General features: G+C 51.3%; 2 protein-coding genes across 2 annotated transcripts; both read left to right on the plus strand.

Annotated features, from left to right (window-relative positions):
- Window positions 1-1,185: 1,185 nt before the first annotated feature.
- On the plus strand, window positions 1,186-2,100 carry LOC308039235 (olfactory receptor 14A16-like; the record flags this gene model as incomplete). The annotated part of the gene is made up of 1 exon (XM_080342388.1): window positions 1,186-2,100. The coding sequence occupies one exon, from the start codon at window positions 1,186-1,188 to the stop codon at window positions 2,098-2,100; it is 915 nt and encodes a 304-aa protein (XP_080198514.1).
- An 11,463-nt stretch (window positions 2,101-13,563) lies between these two features.
- Window positions 13,564-14,591, plus strand: LOC308053217 (olfactory receptor 14A16-like; the record flags this gene model as incomplete). Its single annotated transcript, XM_080364042.1, has 1 exon — window positions 13,564-14,591. The coding sequence occupies exon 1, from the start codon at window positions 13,578-13,580 to the stop codon at window positions 14,589-14,591; it is 1,014 nt and encodes a 337-aa protein (XP_080220168.1). The 5' UTR covers window positions 13,564-13,577.
- Between the last annotated feature and the right edge of the window lie 684 nt (window positions 14,592-15,275).

Genomic DNA, 15,275 nt, shown 5'->3' on the forward strand with positions numbered 1-15,275 from the left:
CCTGCACCCCAGGGCTGTGCCGGGGCAGGGACTCTGCCGCCTGCCAAGGTCAGCACTCAGCCTGCCCGGGGAGATCCCATGGCAGCAGCTGTGGGTGGAAGGAGCGACCCCCGGCAGGGCAGGCAGGGAGCTTGTGGGGTTGAAGGGGGCTGTGTGCATCAGGGCTGCTCAGAGCTCCAGATCCCCCCACAGACATGGCAGAGGGTCCTTCAGAACAAGGCCATCGAGACAGGAAGAGCTGCAAGGGAAGGAGTCTGTGCTTTCAGTTTTCCACTCTTGGTTGTCTGGGTGTGCAGTGGGAGATGGGGATTTATTTCTCTCTTTGGAGAAGACACTGAGACCCCAGTTCTCGTTAGGATGTGTCTGAGCTGCTCCTGAGCCCCTGCACACACAGAGCTGCCCCTGGGCAGTGCCAGGAGGCGTGAGCAGGACAGAGCTGAGCACACAGCGGGTGGGACGGGGTCTGTGACACTGACACGGAGCAGACCCAGGGACAGACACACAGCTGCAGGCAGCACAAACATGGGCATGGAGAGGGACCAGAAATGCTGGGGAGGGGATTCAGGCCTCCCTGCCATTCCCTGCAGCGCAGACACATTTCCCAGTGCAACCCCTGGTCTCCTCCCCTCCCCAGCAGACCCTCTGCCCCAAAGCCATGGGGTCCAGGTCACAAGTCTCCAACTCAGCAGCTGGACCTCCAGGTGAAGGGTTCCTGGAATGTGGTACACAAAATAGGTGCTACAAGTACTTGCTCTAAAGTGTCGTTATGTGAGTGGCAGCAGCACAGCTGGGTCAGGAGAACGTTCCACAGCATACCCGTCTGCCTTTCTGTCCTCGATTTATTTTCTGGTAGCACTGCAGTGTTCTTCCCTGTTTCTCCACCTGTCCCTGGTGCTCTTGCTCTCTGGGGTTGGAATGGGAGTGTGGGTCAGTTTTTGTTCTGACACCAATTTAGGGGGTCTTGATCCAGAGGTGTGCTCATGGTATCTAGATGCCCAAGCTGCATTTTAAGCTGTGATGAACTGTTATTCAAACTTAGTAGAAAGAAAGAATGAGCTGAAACATCCCATCATCAGGGAGGGGGTTTTACATGACAAAGAGCATGTTTATTTTCCTCAGAGAAGTCACCCCTAGCATGTGACTGTCTTTCCTCCTTGCACAGGTCCTCATGCCCACAGGCAGCCAATGTCCAACAGCAGCTCCATCACCCAGTTCCTCCTCCTGCCATTCACAGACACACGGGAGCTGCAGCTCTTGAACTTTTGGCTCTTCTTGGGCATCTACCTGGCTGCCCTCCTGGGCAACGGCCTCATCATCACCACCATAGCCTGGGACCAGCACCTCCACACACCCATGTACTTCTTCCTGCTCAACCTCTCCTTCCTTGACATGGACACCATCTCCACCATTCTCCCCAAGTCCATGGCCAATTCCCTCTGGGATTCCAGGGCCATCTCATACTTGGGATGTGCAACACAGCTCTTTTTATTTCTCTTCTTGATCACAGCAGAGTATTTTCTCCTCACCATCATGTCGTACGACCGCTATGTTGCCATCTGCAAACCCCTCCACTATGGGACCCTCCTGGGCAGCAGAGCTTGTGTCCACATGGCAGCAGCTGCCTGGGCCACTGGGTTTCTCGCTGCTCTGCTGCACACGACCAATACATTTTCACTGCCCCTGTGCAAGGGCAATGCCCTGGGCCAGTTCTTCTGTGAAATCCCTCAGATCCTCAAGCTCTCCTGCTCACACTCCTACCTCAGGGAACTTGGACTTATTGTGGTTAGCGCCTGTTTAGTTTTCATGTGTTTTGTGTTCATTGTGGTGTCCTATGTGCAGATCTTCAGGGCCGTGCTGAGGATCCCCTCTGAGCAGGGACGGCACAAAGCCTTTTCCACCTGCCTTCCTCACCTGGCCGTGGTCTCCCTGTTTGTCAGCACTAGCGTGTTTGCCCACCTGAAGCCCCCCTCCATGTCCTCCCCATCCCTGGACCTGGTGGTGTCTGTTCTGTACTCAGTGGTGCCTCCCGCAGTGAACCCCCTCATCTACAGCATGAGGAACGAGCAGCTCAAGGATGCCCTGTGGAAACTCATATTTTAGTGTTTTCTGAAGCAATAAACTGCCCATCTGCTTCTACATAGGAGTTTTAGTTTAACTCGTTACAGGTCCAGCCTGTCATCTCTATTTTCTGCTGTTATTGGCATTTTTTTTTTTTTTTTTTTGTGGTAATGTTGTTATCCCCTTTCTAATTTGCTGTCTGCTTTTCTTTTATAACCACTGGCTGTGTAAATGAGGAGCCATGATCTGTCTGTATTTAAACAAAGTAAAGGGTCCTATAGTGACTTCATTTCCACTATGTCCTTCCTGCAAGGCCTTTTGGAGCTTCAGGGACAGTTCCTGTACATAGGAGGAGGGGAAAAGAGTCCATCATGGCAGCGCTGCCAGGGAGCAGCAGCGCTTGTTCTTCCAGATCAATGGGCACTGCTGTGACAGAGCTGGCCCCTGAACAACCTTTCCAGATAGATAAGTGATCTCCACACTAAACTGCCTGTAGGCTTATGTCTTCTTCCAAAGATTCTCTCAATAACATGCCCATGAAAGTGGCCACAGCTGCAAACACCAGGGTACATCTGAACAGTGTGTGTGTGCAGGGCTGGCACACAGCAGTGTCCTCTCACAGCCAGGCCTCCTGCCAGAGACCTGCAGGACCTTCACGTTGGAAGTAACATCCCATGGGAAATCATCCACTGGGATCTTCTTCCTTGAACTGAGATCCCTGTGTCCATTCCTCATGATGTGGGACATCTCAGATGAGTGCAGAGCAGGGGGACACACAACAGGGCTGAGGTGCCTCTCGTCCTTTGGGATGGGCAACAGGAGGCCAGAGGGACACTGTGACTCCTGCCTCTGTGTAAAAGGGACAGACTCTGTCTCTAAACACCCTTGCACGCATAAGGAGTCCATGAGAACAGTTCAGATGTGGATGCCTGACAGACCCTGACATTTCTGTGTGTGACTCCAGGGACAAACCCCACTGGCCCCGGTAGATCAGTCTCGTGTGCTCCTGTCTGCTACATCATCCTTACCCGGGATTCTGGATTGTGGTCTCAAATGTGCCAAAGCAATCAGAGACGTTCTGAGGTCTTTGAAAGAGGTAATTGTCAAACCTGTCTTCAAGAAGGGCAAGAATGAGAACTGTATTACAGGCTGGTCAGTCCGTCTCCTTCCATGGGAAGGGAATGGGACAAGTCTTCCTGCAGCCAGTTACCGGGGGAATCCCTCAGTGACCAGCACTTGGGCCAACACTGCTGAATGTCATTATTCTCCCCCTGAATGATGTGATGCAGTGAACCTTCAGCTCCTTTGTGGATGGTGCAAAGCTGGGCAGAGGCCTTGGACAACCTCACTTGGTTCACCCCACCCTGAGCAGGACAGTGAGACAAGATGATGTTCAAACAGGAGTGACTCTGTGATTCAAGGATTGTTTCCCTTGGGAACGTTTTGGAAGACAGAATAGGGGGAAGAACAAGAAAAAAAAAATATATTAAAGAGGTAGAGGAGGAGACCTAAAAGGTGTCAAATAAACAGAGTAGTTCCTGTGAAGAATGCTTCTCTACTCAAATTGTTAGCAGGAAATCTATAATCAGCTCCCCGAATTTCCTGTTCTGCTCATTGACCCCCTGGGATTTAGAGCACATTTCTTTACATCAGATTCTGCACTGAAGTTTGCACCTGATTGTTACAGCTTCTTTGCTTGAATTGCTTCATGTTTCCTTAGAGAACTGGATGTAAACAGGCACCGGGGAATTTTTAATTAGAAGAAACAAAAAAGGAGAAAAAAAAAACCAAAACACAATAGAACTTAATGATGTTTCTCAGTTCTGTGGTTAAATTAAGCAGTTTCCAGCGAGGTCCATTGCCATAATTGAAGAGTTGCCTATAGGGAGTACGAGAGCAAGTGCTGAAAGACTTGACCTGCCTGAAGCTCAAAGCAGAGTGAGAGCTGAGAGGCTCTGAATGAGCCAAGAGTGAGAGGTGAAGAACCTCTGGGGAGCGATGGAAAGTGCAAATGTCCAGACAGGCTTCTGAAGAGATGAGTTCAGACACGGTGAGCTGGGTAAGGACAGGTGGAAACTCCTGGATGTCCAGCGGATTGAATACACGTAGTAATAGACAGAGTTCTGGCACTGCAAGCACGGGGAAAGGCCAACGTTTCATCTCCCACAGTTCATACACTTTCTGAAAATTCATATTTTGGCAGGATAGAAATTCCGCAGACATTTTATTGGAAAGTTTGAATTATTTCATCTGATGAAAAAAAGAGTGGGGGTTTTTTGTTCTTTTTTTTGTTGTTGGTTTGGTTTTTAAGTTTTGAGGGGAATTCTCAGGTTCTCAGGCTGAGCTCCATGTTCTCACTATAAGCACCCAGTGCAAACCACGAGAGGCCCCCGTGTACCTGAGGTGTTTGCCTGGGACGGGCAGGTGTCAGACCAGACTGATAGAGCGATGATGCTTTCATCATTTACAATTAGTATTCAACACTTGTGCATCTAATTAGATAAGTTTCAGGACTGTAGGTGAAGAGGCAGATATGTGAAGAGCACTTAGAAGATGTGATAGAAGAATATTCCAGTTGATAATAGAGAATCATAGAATTATTTCAGTTGGAAGAGTCCCTCAGGACCATTGAGTCCAACCACAACCTAAATCTAGCACTAAACCATGTCCCTAAGAACCTCGTCTAAACATCTTATAAACCCCTGCAGGAATGATGACGCCACCACTGCCCTGACCTGCCTGTTCCAATGCCTGACAGCCCTTTCCAGGAAGAATTTTTTCCTAATATCCTGTCTGAACCTTCCCTGGCACAACTTGGGGCCATTTCCTCTTGTCCTATCACTTGCTACTTGGGAGAAGAGACCAACCCCCTCCATGTTCAACCTCCTTTCAGGCAGTTGTGGACAGCGAGAAGGTCTCCCCTCAGCCTCCTGTTCTCCAGGCTGAACCCACCAATTCCTTCAGCCGCTCCTCATCACACTTGTGCTCCAGACCCTCAGCAGCTTTGTCGCTTCCTCCACACTCTCTCTAGTGCCTCAATTTCCTTCTTATGACAAGAGCCCCAAAAATGAAAACAGGATTCAAGCTGCCACCTCACAAGTGCTGTGCACACTGGCACAATCACTTCTCTAGTTCTGCTGGCCACACCATTCCTGATACAAGACAGGATGCTGGTGGCCTCCTGGCCACCTGTGGACAATGCTGGCTCATGTTCAGCTGCTGTCAATCAACACCCCCAGATCCCTTTCCAACAGGCAATTTTCCAGTTGCTCTTCCCCGAGCCTGTAGCGCTGCTTGGGGTTGTTGTGACCCAAGTGCAGGACCCAGGATTTGATCTTCTTGTGACTCAGACAACTGGCCTCAGCCCAGTGATCCAGCTGGGTCAGATCCATCTGTGCGGCCTTCACACCCTCCAGCAGATCAACACTCCCATCCAACTTGCTGTTGTCTGCAAACTTACTAAGGGTGCACTCGATCACCTCATACAGACCACTGATAGAGATTAAAGAGAACTGAGCCCAATACTGAGCCCTGGGCAAAACCATTCGTGACCGGTCACCAACTGGATTTGCTTCCATTCATCACAACGCCTTGGGCCCGGCCCTCCAGCCACACCTCAGACATGGTCTCCTTCTGGCCAGAGTGGTGCTGATGGGGCTCAGGAAGTGGATGCTGGGTGGGAAGTTGGCTAAACACTCATGACCAAATATCACCAGTGGTACAAAGTCCTCTGTGCAGCCAGTTACTGGTGTCATCTCTCAGTGGCCAGCACTTGGATCAACACTGTTGAACGTCTTTATTCTCATCTTTCACGATGTAACACAGTGCACTTTCAGCACCTTTGAGGATGATGCAAACCTGGGTGGAGGCCTTGAGCAATCCCACCTGTTTCACCCTGCCTTGAGCAGGAGAGTGAGACAAATGAGTGAGACAAGGGCTCTCTTCAAACCTGAGTTATTCTGTGATTTGACAGAATTTTTGCTTTTGAGAGTTTTCTCAAGAGAGAATAGGTAGAAGAATAGTAAAAAATAAAAAAAGTAAAGAAGGGCAGAAGAGGAGGTATAGAAGGTGTTAACGGAAGTACAGGAATTCCAGTGAGGAGTGCTTTCCAGTCACATTTTTAGTAAGAAGTATATTTGACAAATTTGAACATGGTGAGGAAGCGAGATGGATATCCACAGCCTGTGAGAAAGAGAGGCAGGTGTAGGAGTGTGTAGAACATGCTTCGGTCCTGGGTGCTAAGGAGCAAGACGGATGGGTGTGGTATTAGGAGGTCAGTTGTGTCTCAGACACTCATAATCCAGTCAGAAGGGTGTGGCTGTGAAGGGGCCTGTGAGGTCAGTTCCATCTCTGGACGTGACAGCCCAGCAGCAGGGACATGGCTGGGAAAGAACCTCGTGTCTATTAGAGAAGCTGAAAGGCCAGCAGCAGTCATGGGATTTAGAGGATCATGTTGAGGTTATTTCTCCCTGGTCAACTGGAAGACCAGAGGAGGTCTAACAGGTTGGGTTCCCTGCCTGACGGGCAGTTTCTGAGGTGGTGAAGCTTTCTCAAGTAGTGGGAAAAAGCAGCAGAGACGCAAGAAAAATAAAAAAGCACCAAGTGCAGACTGGGAAGCGGAGACTGGATATCGGGAGGAAGAAATGTCACTGGAAGGGCAGTGCTGTGGTACAAGAGGTGACCCAGAGCGAGATGAATCAGACGATGGCTTTGTGTTCCAAAGAACAGCCAGTGAGGGTGCAGACACATCAGTGAAGGGGCAGAAATGTGGGGGTGAGAGCAGGTGGGGACAAGGAGGCCATGAGGCCCCTGTGCTGGAAGGACAAGGTGTCTCCTCACAGGCATCAGAGGTGCAGACAACAGCCATAGCCAAGGGGAGCAGGAGCTCATGTCTGGTGGGGCTTTCAGCCTCTTTCCATCCCTTGATCATCTCCACGACAGCCTGTCCTGTGCTGTGGCATCTCCTGCACCTCTTTCCCTGCAGGCTGCAGACATCCCCCCTGCTGCCCCACCTTGCTCTTGTCTGAGCATCTTCCTTCCTTTGCTGAGATATCTCCATCCTCCCCAGATGGTCCTTGAAGCACAAAGCCTTGGGCTGATGCAGACTCCCTCTGCTGACCTGCTCCACCACAGCACTGCCCGTCCAGTCACATTCCTTTCTTCTCATGTCCAGCCTGGACCTCCCCAGCTGCACTTTGGGCCATTATTTCCCACTATGCAGTAAACCTCCACCACCTCTGAAACCACCCTTCAAGCACTCTCAGGCTACTCCTGCACTGCTGCAGCCTCCCCAGCGCTGCTGGGCCAAAGCAGCCCAGGTCCCTCAGCACCCCACACCATGTGCACAAGGTGCTGAACCTGCCTTGGCACAGCCTTGCACTCTCCAGTTCCTCCCTGCTTCTCCAAAGTGGGAAGCCGCACACCGGCACACACCCGTGTGTGTGGGTCACACCAGTGCTGAACCGAATGGGATGAGAACTGCAGGTGTCTGGGTCCCCACGCTCCTCCTCATGCAGCCCCGTGTGCAGCTGCCTTGTTCATGGTGAGCGTGCACCATGGGCTGGTGTGGGGACCTTGTAGTGCCCAGGCCCTTCTCCTCAGGGTCACTTAGAACCCGTCATTTCATCTTATCAAAACTCAGAGATTTCTGATGGTCAAATATTAGATATTCGCAAAGTCTGGACTCTCCCTGGACTGAAGCTCCATTTGCTCAGCTGTTATTGTTTGCACACAGATGGCTTATCCTGATGAGGGTGTCTCTCCCAACATAACAGCATGAGGAGTTACAGGACTCTATAAATATCTCCTGGAGAAACAGTGGGGCCTTGGGTGTCTGGTACTCATAATGCCAGAGGTCTGGAGTTTCTGATGTTTCCCTTCATGTGGTAGGGCAGCAGGAATGTGTGGAGCTCTGCCTGGGGACAGACAATGTCAGCTGAAGGTTGAGGAGTCAGCATGAGAGGGCAGAACAACATGGGCAATGTTGTGGTCACTGGACATCAGCTACAGGCCCACTGATGAGGAATTGGAATTAGATGAGGCCTCCTTCAGACGAATGAAAGAAGCCTCGTGTTTCCAGGGTTGTATCCTCATGAAAGACCTGAGATATCCCAATATCTGCAAGGTACCAGCCATCCAGGAAGGTTTTGGAGCCCATTGACAACATCTTCCTGACACGGGTGACTGAGGAGTCAGTGAGGTGAGGTGCCCTGTGGGACTTCACACTTACAAACCAGAAAGAGTTGCTCAGGATGGAACAGTCAGGGATGGGAAAGTGGAGCTAAGGTTCCTGGGAGATGATCACAAGGCCAAGAGTAGGATTTCAGGAGAGCAGGATTTGGCCTGCTGAGGGACCTGCTTGGGTCCTATGGGATATGACCTTGGTGTCTGCAGTGCTTTTCTCTCCCATTTCCTCCCTCTTCTCTCCCACCTGCTGTTGTGCAGCATCTTTTACCCTTTCTCAAATACAACATCCCAGAGGTGCTGCCAACATCACTGAGTGGCTCAGATTTGGCAAGGTGTGGGTCCATCTTGGAGCAGCTGAAATCAGCTCTGTCTGATGTCGGTCAAACCCTGTTGTCTTCTTAGAGAGGTGACAGCTGTAGCACAGCCGCACTCACCCCCACTTCCAAGACTTTGGCATGGAAACCCAACATAGGGTGACAATGTTTCTGGTGTTGCAAACCACTTGATAATGGAGAAGTAATGGAAAAGATCTTTTGTCATCAAAGCAAGGAAATCTCCAGTCAATGAGCAGGTTCCTATGGGGAACTGTAATTGCCCTGACATTTATTGATCAGGCAAATCTGCCAACAGTCCAGAGGATCTTTGGCCAACTGCTTAACATGTCTGCCTGCTGGGCCAAAAAGAGTGATGCTCACCTGGATCTACAACTGGGAAACAAGAAAGAGCTGGTGAGGGATGTGAACAACAGTGTCCACCTTGGCTGTTGTGACCAGGCCACAGTGAGGTCCCAGGCGCCAGAGGGGAGGGAGGAAGGCCAGCAGCAGAGCACAGGCTGGTGGAATCCAGAGGAGAAGTCTTAGACATAATGGGGAATGGTGGCCAATAAAGGTTGTGACATGGAATTAGGTCTGAAGGGTGAAGGAACTCAGGAAATCTGAGAAACCTTACAAGACAGGCTGCTCCAAGCACAAGAATGATCTCTCCAAGTACCAACATAAAAAAGTGTTTGTCTCGTGAGGCTGCTCATCTGAAATGTTGGAGCTGCAGGGCACAAAGGCAGCACACAAGAGGTGGAATCATGGGAAGCTGCAAAGGAGGAATTTAGAAACCTTGCCCATGGGTGTAGAGATGATGCAAATCTCCCCTGGACTTGATCCCTGAAGGGGAGTGTAAGGGCGGCAAGATGAGCTGGCACAGGGTGAACACGGGACTGCTACTGAAATTCAGAATAATAGAATCAGACAGGACTGAGGTTCTTCATGGCTTCTTTGCCTCCATCTTCACCAGCAAGGTCTCCTGGGACTTCGTTCCTGAAGGCAGGAGTCTGGAGAACACCCAGCTCAAGTCAGGGGTGACCTGAGCAAACTCAGACACCATTACAGAACAGGAGATGGGTCACTTGACTAGCTCCCTGAACACAAGTATCACTGTGCTGTGGCACCTGAGATTGCCAGGAACACCCACCTCTTGGTCCAGAGGAGTGTGACTCCTCTTGAGGTGTTCTGGACTATCTCCTGATTCACATGGTGATTTAGGCACCCACTTTTCTGACATATTCAGTCTTTATCAGGAGACGCTCCACATCAATATGAACTGGAGTGTGCTGATACCACCTGTTCTGGAAAGGGAGGGAAGGGCGAGCAGGGAAGGGAATAGAAGAAATTTGGCTTTATTGCTATTTATTATGCAACCAGTGCAGGTCCCTGTCCCTGGAGGCTGGTGAAGGAAAGACTTGGAGACACTGGTTCCAGGTGGTGACGGTCATGTGGAGGTGGCTCTAGTGCAATGTTAGCCCTTGATGTTTGTTCATCACCAGAATGGCTGAGCCCTGACCCCTGGGACCTGGTAGATCTTTCTGAACTGATTTTCAAGGCCTTTCCTGTGGTCATTGTGAGTGTTTTGTGCTTTGGTGGTGAGTTTGATGCCAACTGATCTTGCTTTAATGTAAGGCTCTGGTTTTCTGTAGAGCTGGAAATGCCTGTGAATTCCTCACAAATCCTACAGCTTCTTTCATACACCTGGCAATGGTCACCAATCGCCTCAATGTCTGACTCCAAAACTTACTTCAATCCTCTCTTTGGATCCATACCCCATCATTCCAGGAGGTTCATGCATATACCAGGTTCATGGATGATTTCATGTGGGCAGCTTAAGAGAGATACAGATCAAGGCCATGACTGAGCACAGTCATTCCAGCAGCAGCCATTCCCCATCTCCCAGGCACAGCCATGACCACAGGATGCAAATGTCACTGCAATACATGATTAGCCCAAGAGAGGACTTTCTTCCTTCCATATTACCAGGAAAATCTTCCTCCTGTTCCTCCTCCACCTGCAGACATCAACTACTTTCCATTTCTGGGCTCAGACATGGCTGGAAGGGTTCACTGAAGCCATCAGCCATCTCATTGCTTCTCCCTGACATGCCCTGACCCTCTCCCACACCTACAATGGCCAATCACAGCTGCTTAGGGCCTCCCGCTCTTCAGAAGAGGCCTCGAGCTTCTTGGTTCTTCCTGGTGCTTATTATGAACTTCCTCGCTCTCTCCAGAGTTCATGGTTACATTTCTTGTCCATAACAGCCCTCCAGCTGTGGCACCAGCCCAGCTCTGACCTGCCACAAGAAACCCAGTACCAAGTGTCCAAGAGCCCCTGTGTGCAAAGGCTTTGCTGCAGAGCACAGACATGACATGGTCAAAGACTGGTGAATGTCTCTCTAGACCTAGGAGTATAAAACCAGAACAAAAAGCCTAAAGTCATTCAACTGAACATATTCCTCCCCCAAGTTAGAGAAATTAGATAATTTGCTGTAACATTCCTGGTGTTCTCTCTAATGATGGGACAAGAAAAGATGATGTCTCTGAAGAGGAGAGAGAATCAACATCACTGATTACTTCAACTTCAAAGTTGTGCCACGTAAGCCCCAGGGACACCTGGAGGAGCCCAGAGGAGACAGAGATATCATGGGCTGCTCCTGTGCTGCTGAGCTGGGCTGGGCTCCTGGGACACAGGGAGCTCATGGCAGCGGCAGCGCTGCAGAGAGACAGCTCTGCCCAGGAGCAGCTCCTCTGCGAAGTGCAGCAGGGCTGAGGGCTCTGCCTGCAGCACCGAGGGCACAGGAACCAGGCACAGAGAGGGAAACGGAGTCTAGGGTGGGAGGATGCTGAGAGGTCACTGGAAATGAAATTCTCTCAGATATGAAGCCTGTGGCTGCAGGGCATTGCATCTGCAAATCTTGGTAGGATCTCCAAAAACTGTCACATCGCAGGGCCTGCGAGAGATGTAAGTACAGCTCTCAGAGATTCTCTGATCAGAGGAGCGGATGTGCTGCAGAGCAGGGATTGCCTTCTGCACTGTCAGAGTGACAAGATGTGAATGCTGAGTTCTCCTCAGGATGGCTGTGGGGTGTAAACGTCAATGTGCAGGCAGGGGTGCCCAGGGCTGTCCTGCAGAGCAGGGTCCCTGCACCCCAGGGCTGTGCCGGGCAGGGACTGTGCCGCCCGCCCGCCCGTCAGCGCTCAGCCTGCCCGGGAGAGCCCAGCAACACTGAGGGGAGAAGCTGTGGTGTGAAGGAGCAAACCCTATTGTGCAGAAAAGGTGCTTCTGCTGTGGAGAGTGCTGTGTGGGTCAGGGCTGCTCACAGCTCCAGATCACCCCCAGGATTTTTCCATGGGGATGCCTCAAGGACAAGATCAGTGCAAGGATTACCAGACAGATAAGGAGCTTTCCTGAGCCTGTCTTTTCAGTTTCCTCTCCCAAGGGGTGGGGGGTGCAGGAAAGGATAAACTGAAAATGAGCTCTCATGCTGAAACAAGTCACTGAGACTCCTGAACTGCAACTCTGAGTGATCAGTACATCTGCCAGAAGGCTCATGACATCCCTTCCCCACCCCTCTGCCTGTGCACAGCACCTGCATCACCTTGGCTGGACCCGTCAGCCTTAGTCTGACCTGTCCTGTTTTCCAGCCTGCAAACAGGAAGATGCCCCCAGGCAGTGCCCTGTGAACAGGCAGGATCTATAGGGCCAGGGGGAGGGCACAGAGGGTGGGATGGTCTGTGAGCACTGACAGGGAAGAGACATGGACAGGGAAACACCTCCCAGGGGAGAATCTCCAGAAAGCAGGGATACGAACAGTGAATGAAAGGAAAGCCAAACTAGAAATTTTGTGGAAGGCAGAAAGAGAAAAGTCCCTGTGATCCCCTGCAGGTCAGATCCCTCCTGTGAGCAGCGCCCTGGCCTCCTCTCCCACCCAGCAAAGCCTCTGCCCTCAGGGCTGGGGGCTCCAAGGCATGAAGCAGCTCCTGTGCAGCCAGAGCTCCAGCTCCTCTGCAGAGCACAGGGGCTGAGAGCAGCTGCCCGGCAGTGTTGCTGTCTGGGAGGTGGCTGCACAGCTGGGGAAGGGTGACGCTGTCTGAGTGCCCGGCTGCCTCTGCCTTGGCCTCTCTCACACCCACCCTCACTGTATTTTCCTTCTTGCTCCCCTGCTCTGGGTCACTGCTGTTGGGATCTTGTTCTTGCTGTCAGGCTCTCTGGGGATGGCAGCTTCAGCTGCAGAGTCACAGCCTGATCTTGTGGGTCCTTTCCTGCAGGTGTGTCCATGGGCACACGTGTCCCAGCTTTGCTCTGACCTGTGGGCTGTGGGCAATGTAGTCTGTGGGGCTGGGGGATGAGCTGAGTCTCCCTGAATCAAATGCCATCATTAGGACACTTGGGTCAGTTTCCTTCCAAGCTGTGAGCTTCCCTCCTACAGCATCTGTGCATATCTGTAGGCCACATGAAGAAGCACTGAGATGCTGCCCTCAGCAATGCCTGGTGGCTTTTCAGGGTAGCATGGGAGTGTGATCAGCCTCCATCTCAGAAAGGTGCCAGCCCAGGGCAGCTGGAGCAAGAGAGAGGGACAGAGCAGCTGCCCTCACTCTGCACTGACCCACAGGCACCCTCTGGTATCGCAGGACTCGCTCTGTTCTCCCTGAGTGCAGCAGAAATGCTGAGGGTTTCTGACACCCAAGAACACTCTGCAGTGTATATAGGGTAGATGTTAAAATAACTCGAATTCTTAAACTACCTTTATCATCTCTTGTTCCTTATCACTTGAAAAGCAAGGGCTGGCATCACTTCTGTATTAGCAGAATCAAGATAGTCCCCACCGTTCCTGTGGCCCCACTTCTGCCCAGCTGGGCTGACTTATCGAGAGGCCATGGGCACAGGCCCTGCTCTTGGTTGCACATTTTCCAGCACCAAGCAGGGCTGCAGCCACAGTGCTGAAGAATGTTCTCCTAGAAAATCAAAAGGGTGTCTGTGTGTGACAGGGGAGGGTCTATGGGAGTTGGTTTGATGTTTGTCAGAGAACACTTCCTTGGCTTCACACTGTCTTTTTTTTTTCTCATGACAGCGCCCCATGTTCAGGAAAAGCAAATGTCCAACAGCAGCTCCATCACCCAGTTCCTCCTCCTGCCGTTCACAGACACACGGGAGCTGCAGCTCTTGCACTTCTGGCTCTTCCTGGGCATCTACCTGGCTGCCCTCCTGGGCAACGGCCTCATCATCACCACCATAGCCTGGGACCAGCACCTCCACACCCCCATGTACTTCTTCCTGCTCAACCTCGCCCTCCTTGACCTGGGCTCCATCTCCACCATTGTCCCTAAATCCATGGCCAACTCCCTCTGGGACACCAGGGCCATCTCTTACATAGGATGTGCTGCTCAGCTCTTTTCATTTGCCGTATTGATCACAGCAGAGTATTTTCTCCTCACCGTCATGTCCTACGACCGCTACGTTGCCATCTGCAAACCCCTGCACTACGGGACCCTCCTGGGCAGCAGAGCTTGTGTCCACATGGCAGCAGCTGCCTGGGCCACTGGGTTTCTCACTGCTCTGCTGCACACGGCCAATACATTTTCACTGCCCCTGTGCAAGGGCAATGCCGTGGGCCAGTTCTTCTGTGAAATCCCCCAGATACTCAAGCTCTCCTGCTCACACTCCTATCTCAGGGAACTTGGGTTGCTTGTGGTTGGTGTATTAGTAGTATTTGTCTGTTTTGTGTTCATTGTGGTGTCTTATGTGCAGATCTTCAGGGCCGTGCTGAGGATCCCCTCTGAGCAGGGACGGCACAAAGCCTTTTCCACCTGCCTCCCTCACCTGGCCGTGGTCTCTCTCTTTGTCAGCACTGTCATGTTTGCCTACCTGAAGCCCCCCTCTATATCCTCCCCATCCCTGGATCTGCTGGTGTCAGTTCTCTACTCAGTGGTGCCTCCAGCAGTGAACCCCCTCATCTACAGCATGAGGAACCAGGAGCTCAAGGATGCTCTGTGGAAACTCATATCCCTCTTTTTCCTGAAGCAATAAACTGGCCATCTTCTTCTATATAGGAGTTTTAATGTAGTTAATTACAAGCCCAGCCTGTCAACTGGATTTTCTGGTGGTGTTGGTTTTTTTCTTATTGTGATAATGTTGTCATCCCCTTTCTAATTCATTGTTGGCTTTTCTTTTCTAACTGTTGGCTGCTTAAATGAGCAGCAGTGCTCTCCTTGTGTCTAAACAGAATAAAGGGCTCTTTATTGACTTGTTTCTCACTATATCCTTCCTGCAAGGGCTTTTTGGAGCTGCAGAGACAGATCCTATGCGAGGGTGGAGGGGAAAACAGCTCTGGCATGTCAGCCCTGCCAGGGAGCTCCAGCACTTGGTCTTCCAGAACTGTTCTCATTCCACTCCCACACTCTCCTTCTCATCCCTTGTGTTGGTGCAAGGCCTGAGTGCTCTGGCAGCTTGGTCACCGTCCTGCTGTGTGTCAGTCCTGTGAGCGCAGGCAGGGACAGGCAATGGGCACTTGTGTCACAGAGCTGGCCTCACAACAGCCTTTCCAGATAGAAAGGTGATCTCCTCAGGGCAATACACGATGGTTTATATCTTCAAGCATATGCTTACGATAGTGTCCCACAGATTCAAACATCAGTGTACAGATAAACAGCGTGTATGTGCAGGGCTGGCACACAGCAGTGTCCTCTCACAGCCAGGCTCCTGCCAGAGACC

The sequence above is a fragment of the Nesoenas mayeri genome (genome assembly GCF_963082525.1).
Source record: "Nesoenas mayeri genome assembly, chromosome: 1".
Classification (NCBI taxonomy): Eukaryota; Metazoa; Chordata; class Aves; order Columbiformes; family Columbidae; genus Nesoenas; species Nesoenas mayeri.